This window comes from Aplysia californica, unplaced genomic scaffold (genome assembly GCF_000002075.1).
Source record: "Aplysia californica isolate F4 #8 unplaced genomic scaffold, AplCal3.0 scaffold00754, whole genome shotgun sequence".
NCBI classification, from domain to species: Eukaryota; Metazoa; Mollusca; class Gastropoda; order Aplysiida; family Aplysiidae; genus Aplysia; species Aplysia californica.
In genome coordinates, this window is record NW_004798024.1 from 147,015 (window position 1) to 163,046 (window position 16,032).

Consider the following 16,032-nt stretch of genomic DNA (forward strand, 5'->3'; position numbering starts at 1 on the left):
TACTGTGCTTTTTCCTGTAGGAGATAGGTATTGAGTGCAGAGGTCCTGCCTTAAAGACAAACCTGCTATATTGAAAGTTAAAGTGGGTGGTTGGCGGGTGCTCTGGTGTGGTTTGCTCCTTCTTTCCTATCAAACATCTATTGTCCTTATCTCCCCTTCTCTTTTATGTTTGTTACTCTTTTGTAACACCTCTAATCTTCTGGCGCTCCTATGACCTTATGCAGTTGTGAGTGCCGTAAAACCTCTACTAAAACTAAAACTAACATTTGGTCCTGTGCTTTTTTTCTGTAGGAGATAGGTGTTAAGTGCAGCAGAGGTCCTGCCCTAAAGACAAACAATCCTGCTATATTGAAAGTTGAACCAATTATCAGTACAATACAATTACCGATTCTCCTTTTTGTTCCCTTCTCCCCTCCACAGGAGTGTATCTTCGAGTACTTCAGCTGTATCCACAACCAGATTCTGCATAACGACGCCGACATACGCACTCTCAAGACCGCGCTCTGGGCAGTGGTCAGTCTTTTTTGGAAAATGTTTAAAAAATTAATTTTTTTTACTGTCGTGTCTCCCCCCTATCATATTTTTGTGGGTGGTTGGTGGGTGCTCTGGTGTGGTTTGCTTCTTCTTTCCTATCAAGCATCTATCGTCCTTATCTCCCCTTCTTCTTTTTTATGTTTGTTACTCTCTTGTAACACCTCTATTCTTCTGGCGCTCATATGACCTTATGCTGTTGCGAGCGCCGTAAAACCTCTACTAAAACCAAAAACATATCATATTTTTATTTCTCAGTAGTCTGATACAAAGGTGGTGACATTGTAAATATATTTTTCATTACGCTACTGGGCCCAGAAGAAATCGATGAAAGTCAAGGACAGAGTTGTCGAAAGAGGACGATTTTACAAGTCTTGGCAGAACTTTTTTGTTTTGTTTTTGTGAATGGTCAACTGTCTAGTAAATTTTCGTATTGACCTGACCAGTGAGGTAACCTGTTTTATAAATGAAGGCTTGTGATTGTTATTGTTGTCGTTTATTTCCCCCCCCACCATCACCACTACAACTCCCCCTCCCCACCAACACATGTGCACACACACACACACACACACACACTCTCACACACACTCACACTCGCACACACATACACTCACACACACACACACGCACTCACACATGCACTCACATACACACACACACACTCACATGCATGCTCAAACACCACATGGGTGGCTGGTGGGTGCTCTGGTGTGGCTTGCTTCTTCTTTCCTATCAAACATCTATCGTCTTTGTCTCCCCCTCCTCCTTTTTTGTGTTTGTTACTCTCTTGTAACACCTCTAATCTTCGGCACTTTTATGACATTGTGTTGCAAGTGCCGTAAAACTCTAAGACTTAAAACACTCACACCATCACACCACAGGGTGTGGGTGGCTGGCGGGTGCTCTGGTGTGGTTTGCTCCTTCTTTCTCATAAAAAATCTATGGTCTCTATCTCCCCTCCTTCTTTTTCATGTTTGTTACTCTCTTGTAACACCTCTAATCTTCGGCAGTTATATGACCTTATTGTGTTGCGAGTGCTGTAAAACTCTTACTAAGACTTAAAAAACACACACAACCACAGGGTCACATCGGTCTGTCGGCGGACGGCGTGGCGTGGCTGGAGTCAGAGAACATCATCCCTGAGCTGATCCGTTTGGCCGAGGAGTGCGGGGTCTTCTCTGTCCGGGGGTAAGAACTTTAAAACAAAATAGTTTTCCCCTCAAAGTGTGGCTGACAAATGGTCTTTTTCAAGGACAAGTGGCCTAACCCAGATTTCGGGGGTTCCCAAAAATCTTGACCTACACCAAAAGTGGGCATTGCCCTACCTATAGGAGAAGTTTGGTTTCATTGCTGTGTATATCTGTTTGGTTATAGAGAAAACTCTCCTTGCCTTTTAAAGAAACTGAACAAGGGGCAAAAACTTTACCTTCGATTTTCTCAAAAACAGCATTTTTCGGGATAGCCCCCTTGTGCTTAAAAGCGACCAAATAGCCTGTGGTGTCAGGGAAATCATATGATTTCACCCTATTTTTACGTTGGAAAATGCTTGAGAACAGGCAAACCAAACAAGGAAAGGCCATAAACGTATACATTTTCAGAAAGTAGGTTTATTCAGTGTTTAAGCCCTTGGTCCTCATCACATAATAGAATAGTTTTCCCCTCCAAGTGTGGCTGACAAATAGCCCATGGTGTCCGGGAAATTACCTGATTTCTCCATAGTGTGTTGGAAAATGCTCGAGAACAGGCAAACCAAGCAAGGAAAGGCTATATTACATTGAAATATCTTGTACGAAAATAAAATAAAGATTTACAATGCTCATAATCACTGAATAATGAACTATGTTTCATAGAGCCTTTGATGTAGAGATAATATTGACATTTCTGCCGTAAGCTGACGAAACGCCTTTTGCCAATTTGGTGCCAAACATTTTTATTTGCTAAATCGAAAGCCTGATCAGTTCCCCTACTTGTGTGAAAAAATTCAAGTGAAACTGTGACTAGTTTTTGAATGAATTAGAATTCAAATTTCGGAAGTACTCTATTTTTCAATGTTATGCTGACAAAAAAAAACTCTTTTTCTCAAAACTGCTAGGAATTTTTTAAAAAGGCGTTTTGTCAGCTTACGGCAAATTTGAGATGTACTTTGTGCGTTGATGTCATTGAAGTCAGAAGTGTAACTCCCTGTGTGTTTTCTCTGTGGTCAGCACGACGTTCTTTGTGCTGGGTCTCATAGCCTGCACGCGGAAAGGAGCGGACATCTTGAGTGAGCTGGGCTGGGAGTGCCGGTGTCACACGCGAAAAGTGAGTCGTAAGATTGTTTTGTTTTGGGTTTTTTGTGTGTTTTTTTTTTATTGTACTTTTTTTTAGGCAATATTTTTTATCCTTGGTCTTGTTTGTCCCTTCTCCGTCTCAACCGTGGTTGGCCCTGGCACACAGCGTCGAAGAAACCCGCCTTGTGAATGATGGCACACAGCGTCGAAGAAACCCGCATTGTGAATGATGGCACACAGCGTCGAAGAAACCCGCCTTGTGAATGATGGCACACAGCGTCGAAGACACATGCCCTGTAAATGATGGCACACAGCGTCGAAGAAACCCGCCTTGTGAATGATGGAGCGTCGAAGAAGCCCGCCCTGTAAATGATGGCACACAACGTCAAAGAAACCCGCCTTGTGAATGATGCACATTGTGTGGAACACAAATGGGGGCATGAAAAACACCCACTCTTTACACAAATGGAGGTTTAAAAAACATCTACATTTGATACAAATGGGGGCTTTAAAAACACCTACATTGAAAACAAATGGGGGCTTTAAAAACACCTGCATTTAAAACAAATGGGGGCTTTAAAAACACCTGCATTTAAAACAAATGGGGGCTTTTAAAACACCTGCATTTAAAACAAATGGGGGCTTTAAAAACACGTACGTTTAAAACTTTTTGCTTGTTTCAGGACATCTTCCCTGTGCTGGACCAGGACGGCTGGATGCACGGCCCCATGGAGGAGGCTCTGCGACTCAGCGACTTCCGCTCGGCCGCGGTGCACGGGGAGCGGGGCCGCCTGTCTTCCTATGAGAGCATGGGCCTGTCGCAGATCCAGGAAGAGACGCAGCTCCGAACCAGCAGCGGCGCCACCACCGCCACCGCCAGTAGCAGCAACAGCTCCCGCTCCTCGGCTCATTCGTCGTTGTTGCGGCACTCCACGCCTCACAACTACCACAACATTCCGCCTTACACGTCCCCGCCCAGTCTAGTCGTGCCCTCCGCCGCCAGTCGCGCCAAAAACTTGCCCAACGAGTCGGAAGACTTTCGTCGGTTCCAGTCCTTGCCCACCCGCTCAAAATCGGAGAAAGCGCTGCCTCGAAAGAGTGCGGCCGCCGAGTATCGCCCCAGGGCCATGAGCACTGACAAAAAAATCCCGGCCCCGGCCTCCGTTTCGGGCCGCAAAAGTGGGTCAGAGCCACTAGACGTGGACTCGATTTCGTGTGAGTTTGTGAGGTCTGACTCTGTGAACGGCGCTGAGAGCGACCACCGGGTTTCGAGGGACTCGATACAGCTCATCGCCTCGCCCGTGGTCAGACTGAGGACCAGCTCAGACGGGGATTCTGCGCTGTCCGATCACTGTGATTCTAACGCCAGCCAGCATTCGGAGCAGAAGGAGAAGACGGAGGACAACAATAATCACCACCTCCGGCATCCCTCCCAGGACGACCAGGACGCTCCAACGATGAGTGAGACAACAACAACGGCGACATCAGCCGTAACAGCAGCTACCCAATCTCTTGAGAAACTTTCAGAAGTGGAAGTTGCCGGCTCCCATAGTGTGACTTCACCAAACTTACTGTCTCCCACACGGACTTCCTCGGAGAAGAGCTGCCTGGAAACTCCAGCGGAGAGCGAAGTGGTCAGCTTCAGAATCGGCAGCTCCCAGGTGGGCGGGGGAGGGTCCAGCTCAGCGGGCTTCAGCAAGCAGAGCAGCAGCAGCAGCGAGGGCTCAAACCGCAGCAAGAGCCGGGGCTCCAGCTTCAACGCCACCGACTCCACCAGCGGGGTCGGGTCGTGCGAGTCGAACCCGCGGCCCGTGGCCACTTCCACGGCGGGCGGCACCACCATCACCTCCTCCCTCACGCCCATCCCGTCCTCCTCCTCCATCTCCACCCTGGCCCCCTCCTCCAACCTCCTGACGGGCGCAGAGCAGGCCAAAGAGCCCGTGCACCCCTCGGCGTTGTCTCGCAGCGTCTTCCGTCTCTCTCGCATCCCCAGCGCTAAGCGCCGCTCGGCCTCGCCCGCGGTGGCCGGGATGAGCAACGGCGGCCAGTCGTACACGTCGTACCGGGACACGGTGGGCTACGCAGCGCTGCGGGCCATCAAGCGGCAGAGGACTTACAGCTCGGAGGGCGACAGCGAGGGCGGGACTCACCTAGAGGCTCCGCCCTCCATCATCCGCACAGTCAGCCAGGACTCAGAGCTCAGCGTAGACAGCAATATGTGGCTCAGGTGAGTGGGACTGTCACGGGAAAAGTATCGGGGGGGGGGGGGGGGGGAAAGAGTCGTAAAGCTTACTTAGAGCACGATCAAAAATTCGTGGCGCTAATCTTCAAATATCTTTTTAACTGGGGAATCAATGTCACCCTTACTTTGCACAGCAGTTTATATTCATTTGTCTTATCTTAATCTTTTTTATTTTTTACAATAATTGACGCTAGATTTAAAAACTTTTCTGAATAAGTTTATATAAAAATACTACAAATCTCCTTCACACGAAAAATGGAATTGTTCACAGCATGTCCCGCTTCCCCCACACATTTTGCACATCTCTAATTTTCGGCACACTTCTATTCCATTATTAAATTGTGATGCAAGTGTCGTAAAACTCGTACTAAAAAATCAATGCGCTTGTGTGTACTCAAACTTGATTGGTTTGATGGCCCACAGCATCAGGAGAAATGTGAGCAGTGCCTCTCTGCAAGACCCGGACGCCCCCGCCTCGCCCATCGGCAACCTCAACAGGGCCGCCTTCAAACCGCTGTCGCCTTGCAACAGATTTGTGGGTATTTCCCTCCCAGTAGACATCAAGATGATCTTTGAGGTAAGCTGGAGTTTTGTTTGATTGGGTAGGTGTATTAACTCTTTATCTCTGGCAAAGCGGCTCACCGTCGGAACTGCTGTGCCGGTGAGTCGCTGACTGCGGCTGGGGCACATTCCTTTACGGCAACTTCGACCTCAAATTACTTTTTAGCAATTGCTGAAAGCAGGTTTCTTTCATCGAGATTTCATTCATTAGATGGATGAAGAACTATCGAAATAGGTTCACTTGTTTTGATTTAATGACTGATTTAGTGACGTTTTCATCATTTTTAGATTTAGTACCTTCCAAAAAGAGGCCTGGGCATAGTCGGTTTACCCCCCCCCCCCCCACGGAGATAAAGAGCTAAGGCACTGTGTTTGCTTGACTGACAGGCTAGAGTTCCATTGATGTGCTTGGAAGTTCACACTTTTTTATATTAAGTAATCTTGGGTTTTTTTAATGTCCTGGACCCACTGTGACTAAGCCTGTTATTCACTGAATTTATTTTCTTAGTCAAACAAAACAATATGATTATATGTGAGGCAGGGTGGAGAAATCAGGCGCTCGTCAAAATAATCAAAGTCAAGAAACTGGCATTTTCCCGCAGGTTTGGGAATTTTTATCGAATTTTTTTTTTTTGGCTCAACACTTTCTGTGCCCATTAAAGAACACATTTCTTTATGGATTTTACTGAAAAACGTTGATGAAAGGCATAAAAGATGTGCATTTTCAGTTTCCACGGACTCTCAAGCTAATGAAATAACTCAACTTTTGGGGCCATTTCCTCGCTAAGTTTACCTCTGAAACCGGGCGAGCCCCTCCTATGTCTTGACTTGTATCCCAGATAAATGGATATTTTTTTCATCAAAAGCAAGGCAAATGGACAGGCTTTAAGATGATACCAACAACTCTATATGCCTCAAAATTGACGAGCGCCTGATTCCACCGCATCGTGACGCACACAATTGTTGTTCTCATCCTGACAGGTCGTGGAAGGGGAAGACAAGCGGTCGTCCAGCGTCATGGCCTCACAGCTGCGTCCGGGCGGGCCAGGTTTCCCTGCAGGTGAGTGGGGTTTTATTTTGTTTTTTGTTTTAAGTTTGTTTTTTGTTTTTTTCCCTGCCCATTTCTATCAACTGGTGCTTTTGTGTTTAGTAGTTACAGGGTGGAGTAGCGGAGCGGTAAGTGCGCTCGTCTCCGAAGTGGAAAGTCCGGGTTCGAGCCTCGGTTCGGACACAGATTTTTTCCGTCCCCTCCTGCCCACCCAGCAGTAATGGGTACCTGACTTCGAGTTGGGGAAGTAAAAGCGGCGTGCAAAGGAACTGGCCACCCTACCACAATATGCAGAAGGCCCAGGAAGCTGTCTCACTAGCAACAAGGCAATCCCCAATGTCCGGATCGGATGGGGGAACAACTTTACTTTTTACTCTTAGTCACAACATGTGCAGCATTTTGGATTTTAAATTAACTGTTAGCATTAATGTAAAGACATAGGACAAATGTGTTTTATATATATATATATATTTCTGCAGGTGAGTATTGATTGTTCCCCGATGTTTGAAAATTAAACAATCAGGCTTAGATTATGATAGTGGATGGTTGGAGGGTGTCACTGGTAGATCTCACTTCTTTTGTTTCTTTTTTTTTTTTTTTTTTTTTTTTGGTGTGTTTTTATTTTCTGTTTTGTCTTGCTGGTGGTTTGAGGGCACCTCTGGTAGATCCTTCTTCTTTTTTTTTCCCTCTGATGTTTCTCGCTGACTTTTTCTGTGCATTAAATGACTATCCATGTGTGCACATGAGTGCAATTAACTCACTGTATATCCCTCAGTTTGTTCTGAGCGGAGTGAGGAAAGGAGCTGAAAAAGCCTATCACGACTCTGAAAAAGCCTATCACGACTCTGAAAAAGCCTATCACGACTCTGAAAAAGCCTATCACGACTCTGAAAAAGCCTATCACGACTCTGACAGCTTCAAAGTTTTAAAACAAAACTTTAATTTGCTACTCAGGTTTTTGCGTTAATTGTGAAAGCTTCGGAACAATTTGAAATGTTTGCTTCCCAGGAAGTTGAGGCTGTTTCAGAATGCTCTCGGGTCTGCTGAGGTAATAGTATAGATTGTGAAGCGCATAGAGCTTTCTGTTGAGCGGGGATTTGCGCTGTACAAATGCTATCTATTATTATTTAATATTATGATGTGCTGTAATTTTGTAATTTGATTGACAGATTTGCCTTTATCAGCCATGGTGCCTCCTCTGAAGAAAGAAACGGCTTTCGCTCACACAAAGTTTGCCTGTTTGCTGTGTTGTGATTACCGGCAAAAGATCCTGCCTACCACCCAAAAGAAAGGTGAGGAAAGATGGAGATGAGAATGATAATCCTCTCTTTTCAAATGGCGATGCAGATTTGGAGTTGTTGATTGATATATATATTCAATGCATGAATACTGCGATACATAATAGGTATTCAATGCATGAATACTGCAGACCAGCAGTAGACACAAGGCATAAGGTGTGTGAGTGAGTGAATGGTAGGCGGGTGCTCTGGTGTGGTTTGCTCCTTCTTTCCTATCAAACATCTATCGTCTTGATCTCTCCTCCTTCTTTTTTGTGTTTGTTACTCTCTTGTAACACCTCTATATGACCTTATTGTGTTGCAAGTGCCATAAAACTCCCACTAAAACTAAAAGATGTGTGACTTTTCCTTTGCCTCAAGTGAGATTGATTGTGCCTCTGGTCTTGCAACAGCCGGGCCTCTCAAACATGCCTGACTCTTATTTCCTATAAAACAGTTTATCAGTGTGTCTTTGTTCATGTGTATAGAAATGAACTGAGGTAGCTGTGATTCCGTGTAGTGGCATTTTATTTTAGCAGGACGAAGGTCAGTGTTCAGTCTCAAAATCCAGTGTGAATTAAATCTGTTTATATCTATTTCTGATGGCGCTGATCTTTGCCTCAGTTTTTAGTCGAAACTGCACACTCTTCAGACCTCCAAATGTAACAGGAGATAACATTCCGTATTCTTGAGAACATTATGGAGCCAGATTTTCATGATTATGAGCTATGGTGTCGATCGTAAAATACTTTGGAACTGAGTCGTTGGTTTTCCTTTCTGAATTATCTTTCATTGTTTTACAAATTTTTCACAGGATAAGGATCATAAAGCTTTTCACGAGTGCAGTTGCAAGCTGAACTCTCTCCAAGATTTGAGTTTTGCATCTAATTTGAACTGTTTTTCCTTTGTCTCCCAAATTTCTCGGAGGATTAGGGTCTTGAAGCTTTTCATGAGTGCAGTCACAACTTTGTCTACAGGATTTTGTGTCTACTTTTCTGGTGGCGTCGGTGGCCTAGTGGTTAGGCTCTCGAACTCGCAACCGTAAGGTCGTGGGTTCGAATCCCGTCAAGGGCCCGACGTTGTGTCCTTGGGAAAGGCACTTTACACGAATTTTCCTCACTTCACCCAGGTGGGAATGGGTACCTGGCTGTAGACAGCGAAAGATCTTGTCAGTTTGTTAGTGTTTGAGCGCTTAATCAGCTGCTTGCACTGTATGCTTCCCGGGAAGCTGAAAATGTTTCGAAGTGTTCTATGGTCTGCTGGGGTAGTAATATAGTGTAAAGCGCATAGAGCCTGCTGTTGAGTGGAGATATGCGCTATACAAATGCTATTTATTATTATTATTATTCTGTACCCTTTTGTCTGTTGTCTCACAAATTTCCCAGTGGGTGGTTGGCGGGTGCTCTGGTGTGGTTTGCTTCTTCGTTCCTATCAAACGTCTATCGTCTTTATCTCCCCTCCTTCTATTTTTGTGTTTGTTAGTCTCTTGTAACACTTCTAATCTTCGGCACTTATATGACCTTATTATATTGCAAGTGCCGTAAAACACTTACTAAAACTAAAAACACAAATTTCCCAGAGGGCGAGAGCCGCGAAGCGACGGCGGACGACGAGGGTAAGGGCGAGCACGAGGGCGCGGTGCACAACAAGCTGAGTCGGTCGCGGGGCGGCAGCGTCAACGATCAGTCGTCCTCTGCCACGCCGGGAAGCGTCACCAGCAACAGCAGCTCGCAGGAAACAGGTGACCTCACAGCCGTGTGACCAGTCTGCTGCCGTTGTTTCGAAAAATCAGTATTTATGGTGTGTGCTGACTAAAAGAGTTGCTTCTTCTTGGATTTTAGCCCGATGGAAATAGATACATCAAATTTATAGGTTGAGTTTGAACAATTTATTACTATGAAATGATCAAAGACATTTTAAGCTTGAAAAGAATGGCATTGGTTTAGAATCGACAAATTTGACCCCTGTGTCCATTTTTTGGCAGATGTCTACGTTTATGGATTGGGAGAAGTAACTCATTTTGTCAGCACACCATATTTACAATTTTACAGGAGAGCCAAACACTGAGTATTGTTACCAAGAAAACATAAACTCTTTGCAAACGTCCCTAGTCAATAGTTTTAAGAATACGAATTTGATTCTACTAACTTCCTTATTATCTTCCAAGCACATGTTGTTTTATTGCTAACAACATTCAGTTTCTTTGTTTTTTGCTCTCCTGTACAATTGTAAAAACTGCATATACTGTATGTTTAGAAATGATGGCAGGCAGCAGTGTAGCGATTTGTGACATTTGACAATGCTTTTCCACTGACATTTGACACTTTCCCCACTGATGTTTGAACTGTCACCATTGATCAGGCTTGCCAACTGTTTCCGTATTTACCATTCAGGTCCAGGATTTAGCTATCAGGAATTTGAGAGGGCATTCCAAACACGATACAAAAACCAGTTCCACTTGATGTAATTTTGTCTGTTGTAACGTAATCTAATGTTATAAAAAGTGTCCCTGACTGGGTTTCAGAAAAGTTATAAGTCTGCCATGACTTTAGATTGTTTCCCCTCTAGATGAGTGCCCCCTGTTACCATCAGTCGAATGACATATTTGTTGCTGGAATTTTGCCTCAGTTTGACTCTTTGTCGTCAGATTTTTTACTTCTGTGACATGAGCACCACTCTTCTAGAAATTTAAAAAGTGTCTGAGATATTTCAGTCACTCAAGCAATCAGTCAGTTTAGTGTTTATGTTGTGTTCATTGATTCCACTTCTTTACATATGACAAATATTGTGGTAGTTTATTCAGGAGCTTAAAGCCACAGGTCCATATTTCAGAGTACAATACAATTCAGTACAGTGATTCAGTAGAGAGTCATTAAAACAAGAAATTAAATTGTTACAAGCAGAGTCAATGCAGTCCACCTCCTAAATGATCTTACTTGTGTGGATATCTTCAGAGAGAGCGAAAGAGAGGTGTGAGCGAGAGAGAGGTGAGAGAGAGAGAGAGAGGTGAGAGAGAGGAGAGAGAGAGAGAGAGAGAGAAAGCGTTAGTTTGTGGAGCAGAGGTGTTTCAGCAATAATATTCAAGTCCTTTCCTGTTGTGTGTATGCGTGAGTGCACGTGCACTTTGTAACACCACTGCCATTATAAACAACTCTGGCAAATTTCTCCCTTACTTGGATATGAATCAAGATTGTCGTTTGTCGTTGTAAAAACGATCCCATTAAACGTCTGGTGTTTGTGAAACGGTTGTGCAGGGGACAAGAAGATGAGCGAGGACAGCGTGGAAGGTCGCGAGTTGATCAACCTGGAGGTCATGAGGCTCATCATCAACCTGGGCAGCTCGCTGGGGCTCCGCTCGTACGAGGCCGGACTGCTCAGGTAAGATCAGATAGAAGATAAGATGAGATAAGATAAGATAGATACGATAAGATAGGATAGATAAGATCAGACAAGATAAGATAGATATGATAAGATAGGATAGATAAGATCAGACCAGATAAGATTAGATAGATAAGATATATATGATAAGATGAGATAAGATAAGATAGATCCAATTAGTTCAGATGAGACAAGATAAGATAGATACGATAAGATAGTATAGATAAGATATGAAAAGATCAGATCAGATAAGATAGGATAGATAAGATAAGAAAAGATCAGATCAGATAAGATAGGATAGATAAGATCAGATAGATAGATATGATAAGATAGGATTGATAAGATGAGATGAGATGATACTTTATTGTCCTTGAAGGAAACTTTTCTTGGCTGTACAGGAATGGTAAAACACATGTGAATAGATATACATTCAATTTAAGTTATATATTCTTTCTTTTAAAAAAAAATTCAATATGAAGAGAGATATAAAGTTGACTATAACACACATATCACATCCAATGCATCTGTCAACCACCTGCCCCTAGGGCAGTGCCACTGACTGAAGTGTCTTTAGGCCATTCCCAAAGGGGAGACATTTCTCGTTCAAGCACAGTAGAACTGTAAATGGGCTGACTCATGTCACGCTCATAACTGCCTGATCTGCAACAGGGAACTGCTGCTTTTTCTTTCCTAATCCTTACTATCGTCATTTTCTTCTACTTCTTTTGTATGTTTGTCACTCTCTTGTGACCTGCTATTTCCGGTGTGCCTTGATAGTCGAAGCAGACTTTGTGCTGTTGAAGCTAGAGAGGTGAGCAGAGTAAGTCTGATTCCCTGTAAGGACTTCTCTGTTGACACCCACCCCTTGACGCTCATATGACCTTATGCAGTTGCGAGCGCCGTAAAACCCTTTACTATAAAATTTTAAAAAATAAACATGCTCTGTCCCTTTCGTTGTCCAGCCTGAAGCAAAGATTCCCCAAATGTTTCCGCGACGTCTGCTTCTACTCGGAGGTGTGCTACCTGTTGTCCACCTACTCGTACCGCCTGCTGGCGCGCCGGTTCATCCAGGAGCTTTTTGACGAGTTGGACATCAGTGAGGTGGGTCAATTACTGTGGTAGTGGGTGGTAGGCGGGTGCTCTTTGACGAGTTGGACATCAGTGAGGTGGGTCAATTACTGTGGTCTTAGGTCATTCCCAAAGTTGAGACATTAACATGTTCTTATGCACAGTAAAATTGAAAATGGGCTGATTTATCTATGTCATGCTCATACTGTGCCGGAACAACATAGGGGGAACTGCTGCTTTTTCCTTTCTCATCCTTACTTCCATCATTTTCCTCTACTTCTTTTGTATGTTTGTCACTCTCCTGTGAACTGCTGGATAAACTGACTTACTTACTAACTCTTGTGTTGTTATAGCCCGCTGCTGGAAGGCCCATGCCGGATGCTGGGTGTGGACTGGCAGCCCAACTTCATTCCTATCATACATCCGTCGTCTTTATCTGTCCTCCTCCTCTTTTGTATGTTACTCTCTTTTCATTTTATGGAAACTCTATTTAACAAATGAGTGTTTTATATGATGTGATGTGGGCCAACCCTTCCACAATATGCCGAAGGCCCAGGAAGTTGTCTCACTAACAAGGCAATCCCCAATGTCCGGATCGGATGCGGGAACAACTTTACTTTTAATGTGGGCCGATGGCCTTAAACACTGAATAAACTGACTTACTTACTTACCCTTGTTTTGTTTTGACCAGCTGCTGGAAGGCCCGTGCCGGATGCTTGGCGTGGACTGGCAGCCCAACTCACAGATGACACCCATCAGACAGGACAGCCTTGATGAGTTCCAGGACTTCTCCTTCTCCTGATGACCGCCCCCGGCGACCGTTGACCGTCGAGACTGTCGGTGAGAGAGCGAGCCGCTGCCGGCTGGAAGGAGGAAGGCCCCTGGGGGGGGTAATAAACCCCCACATCATTCTTTTGGCTGTAACTAACGACGCCAGTGTCCCCATTGGAATCTGGTGTGTGTTGACGGTTTTCGAAACACTTACCCGTCTCTGAGTGAAAGCAGTCCGCTTAAAAGTGGAATTTTAAATATCTATTGCGCGATAATTAAGGGTTCCCGAGAGGGAAGAAGGGGAGGAAAGTGAGGAAATGCCGTTGTAATCATGTCGACATCTTAACCGTTTGAGCCTTTCTTCCCCTGAGCCTTCGAGACCCGCGTCCAGGAGCCCTCCTTTGGGCCGACTGCTGCGTTAACACAGCTGTACGCACTCAGGCGCGTGTGTCCGGTGTGCAGAAAGGACAAGGCCTATAAGGCAGGCTCGTCAACTGTCCCACATTCCTGGGACGGTCCCGGATTTGACAGTTGGGAAATTTGAGAGGATGTTTACTATCCTTGACCAAAACCAGTCCCAGTTGATGGAATTTTTGTTTGTGGTTCAGTAATCTGATTAATGGCAATTTAATAAATGGGACAACTGACTATTTGCCAGAGTACAATACAGTTTGGAATTAAATGTAACTTAAACTGAAAGAATAGATGTCCCTGACTGGGTTATGACAAAGTTTACAGGCCGAAGGGCTTGAACTCAGATGGCCGCCGGATTGTAAAAGGTCAAGTTAAAGTTTGAAAAGTGAGCAAGTCCGGAGAAGGTTGAGTCAGACACAAAGTTTTGGTGGTCGAAGTTCGCTACCTCAGAATTACAAAGTTCTGTCTGACCCGTTTTTGGCCGTTTTGAGTTACTAAGGCCATGAGGTCAGAAACCAAAATGTTTTATCCACTCTATTAAAATCGTAAATTGTATAGAGTCGTTATCATGATGTTCAAAGAATTGCATTGGAAGAAGCTTGACATGTTGTGCAGCTCAAAATGTTATACGTCAGATTTCTCAAAACCAGGCACTGAGCAGGTAGGACTTTGTAATTTTGAGGTAGCGTGTCAGTATTGTGAAAGGACATACCAAGGACATACCAACCCCTGTGACCGCCCGCCTAAACGCTGTGCCACTGGGAAATGTTGGACATTATACTGTGAGCCTGAGCTCACTTTTACGTACGGTAGTGAAACTTTCAAAGAAAGTTTGTGTTTTTATAAGTGTTTGCTTATTTTAGGCCAGTGTTCCGAAAACTTGGAAAGAAGTTTGCGTTTTCGTCGTCAGTTAATAATTTTAGGCCATTGTTGCGAAAAACTTTCAAAGGAAGTTCTCATCTGTGTTGACTTGTTTTAGCCTATTGAATTGTTCCTGAAACTTTCATCAAAGAAACAGTTGTTGAAGTCTTTCCACAACTCTGCCAATGTGTTTCCCAGTGTCGTGCCACTGTATTTTACGGTGTCATGTCACTGTATTTTACGGTGTCGCGCCACTTGTCATGTCACTGTATTTCACGGTGTCGCGCCACTGTGTTTCATGGTGTCATGTCACTGTATTTCCCAGTGTCGCGCCACTGCATTTCACGGTGTCATGTCACTGAATTTCACGGTGTCGCGCCACTTGTCATGTCACTGTATTTCCCAGTGTCGCGCCACTGTGTTTCATGGTGTCATGTCACTGTATTTCACAGTGTCGCGCCACTTGTCATGTCACTGTATTTCACAGTGTCGCGCCACTTGTCATGCCACTGTATTTCACAGTGTCGCGCCACTTGTCATGCCACTGTATTTCCCAGTGTCGCGCCACTGTGTTTCCCAGTGTCGCGCCACTGTATTTCCCAGTGTCGCGCCACTGTATTTCCCAGTGTCGCGCCACTGTGTTTCCCAGTGTCGTGCCACTGTATTTCCCAGTGTCGCGCCACTGTATTTCCCAGTGTCGCGCCACTGTGTTTCCCAGTGTCGTGCCACTGTATTTCCCAGTGTCGCTCCACTGTGTTTCATGGTGTCATGCCTGAAAGTTAACGAAATAATCCGTCTTTCCAAGTCAAGTTTTTTTTTGTTCCTTTGTTTTATGTACAGAGAATTATTTATTAAATAAATCTAACCTGTATTAATAGATGGATGCTTTTTGCCTTGTACTTGTGGTGCTGGATGAGTGGAGTTGCCTTTTGCATGGATTTAGCTCCCTTTTTGTAAGAATGGAGTCATCCTTACTTTTGTATGTAATGTAAATGCCTTTTATATATATGAATGTAATAGCCTTTTTGTAGGAATGTAATTGCTTTTTTGTATGAATGTAATAGCCTTTTGTATGAATGTAATCGCGAATGTAATAATAGCCTTTTTGTATGAATGCAGTTTTCCTTATGCGTCATGCAGGCACCCACCTTTTGTACAAGAAGTGGTTTGTACATCTGACAGCTGTGGCTTACGAGAAATATATTATGTATGATGCTGGTTTAGTCGAAGGTCTGCTGCAAACGTTTTCTGGTTTAGCAGACGGTCTACCTCCAGGCTGGTCAAAGTCGTCGACTGTTTTTTAGTTTTAGTAGAGGTTTTACGACGCTCGCTACTGCATAAGGTCGTATGAGCGCCATTTGACTGTTTTATCTGTCCCCGCGGTTTTATGCAAAAAAAAAATTTTTATTATGAAATTGTGCAAACTGAGCCCAAAAATGTGAAGTTATGCGATTCTGTTAATTTTAACAAAGAGTGATAAAGGAAAATAATCAGAAATTATGCAAAAAATTGTCAAATTTTGCTAATTTATGCGGGGTGCATAAAACCACGGGGGCAGTTTTATACAGCCTTGGGAACGTCATTTGTCGTTGTAGAATGCTGGTTGTAGTT

General features: G+C 44.3%; 1 protein-coding gene across 1 annotated transcript in view; it reads left to right on the forward strand.

Moving 5' to 3' along the window:
• rictor (RPTOR independent companion of MTOR, complex 2) overlaps positions 1-13,219 on the forward strand; it is a gene marked incomplete in the record, with an annotated part of 40,726 nt that extends 27,507 nt beyond the window's left edge. Inside the window, 11 exon segments of the mRNA NM_001280846.1 lie at positions 421-513; positions 1,613-1,719; positions 2,736-2,832; positions 3,485-5,028; positions 5,467-5,620; positions 6,586-6,664; positions 7,822-7,944; positions 9,509-9,670; positions 11,184-11,307; positions 12,270-12,408; positions 13,067-13,219. Of these exon segments, the coding sequence (NP_001267775.1) occupies positions 421-513; positions 1,613-1,719; positions 2,736-2,832; positions 3,485-5,028; positions 5,467-5,620; positions 6,586-6,664; positions 7,822-7,944; positions 9,509-9,670; positions 11,184-11,307; positions 12,270-12,408; positions 13,067-13,177 (2,733 nt within the window).
• Positions 13,220-16,032: the final 2,813 nt, after the last annotated feature.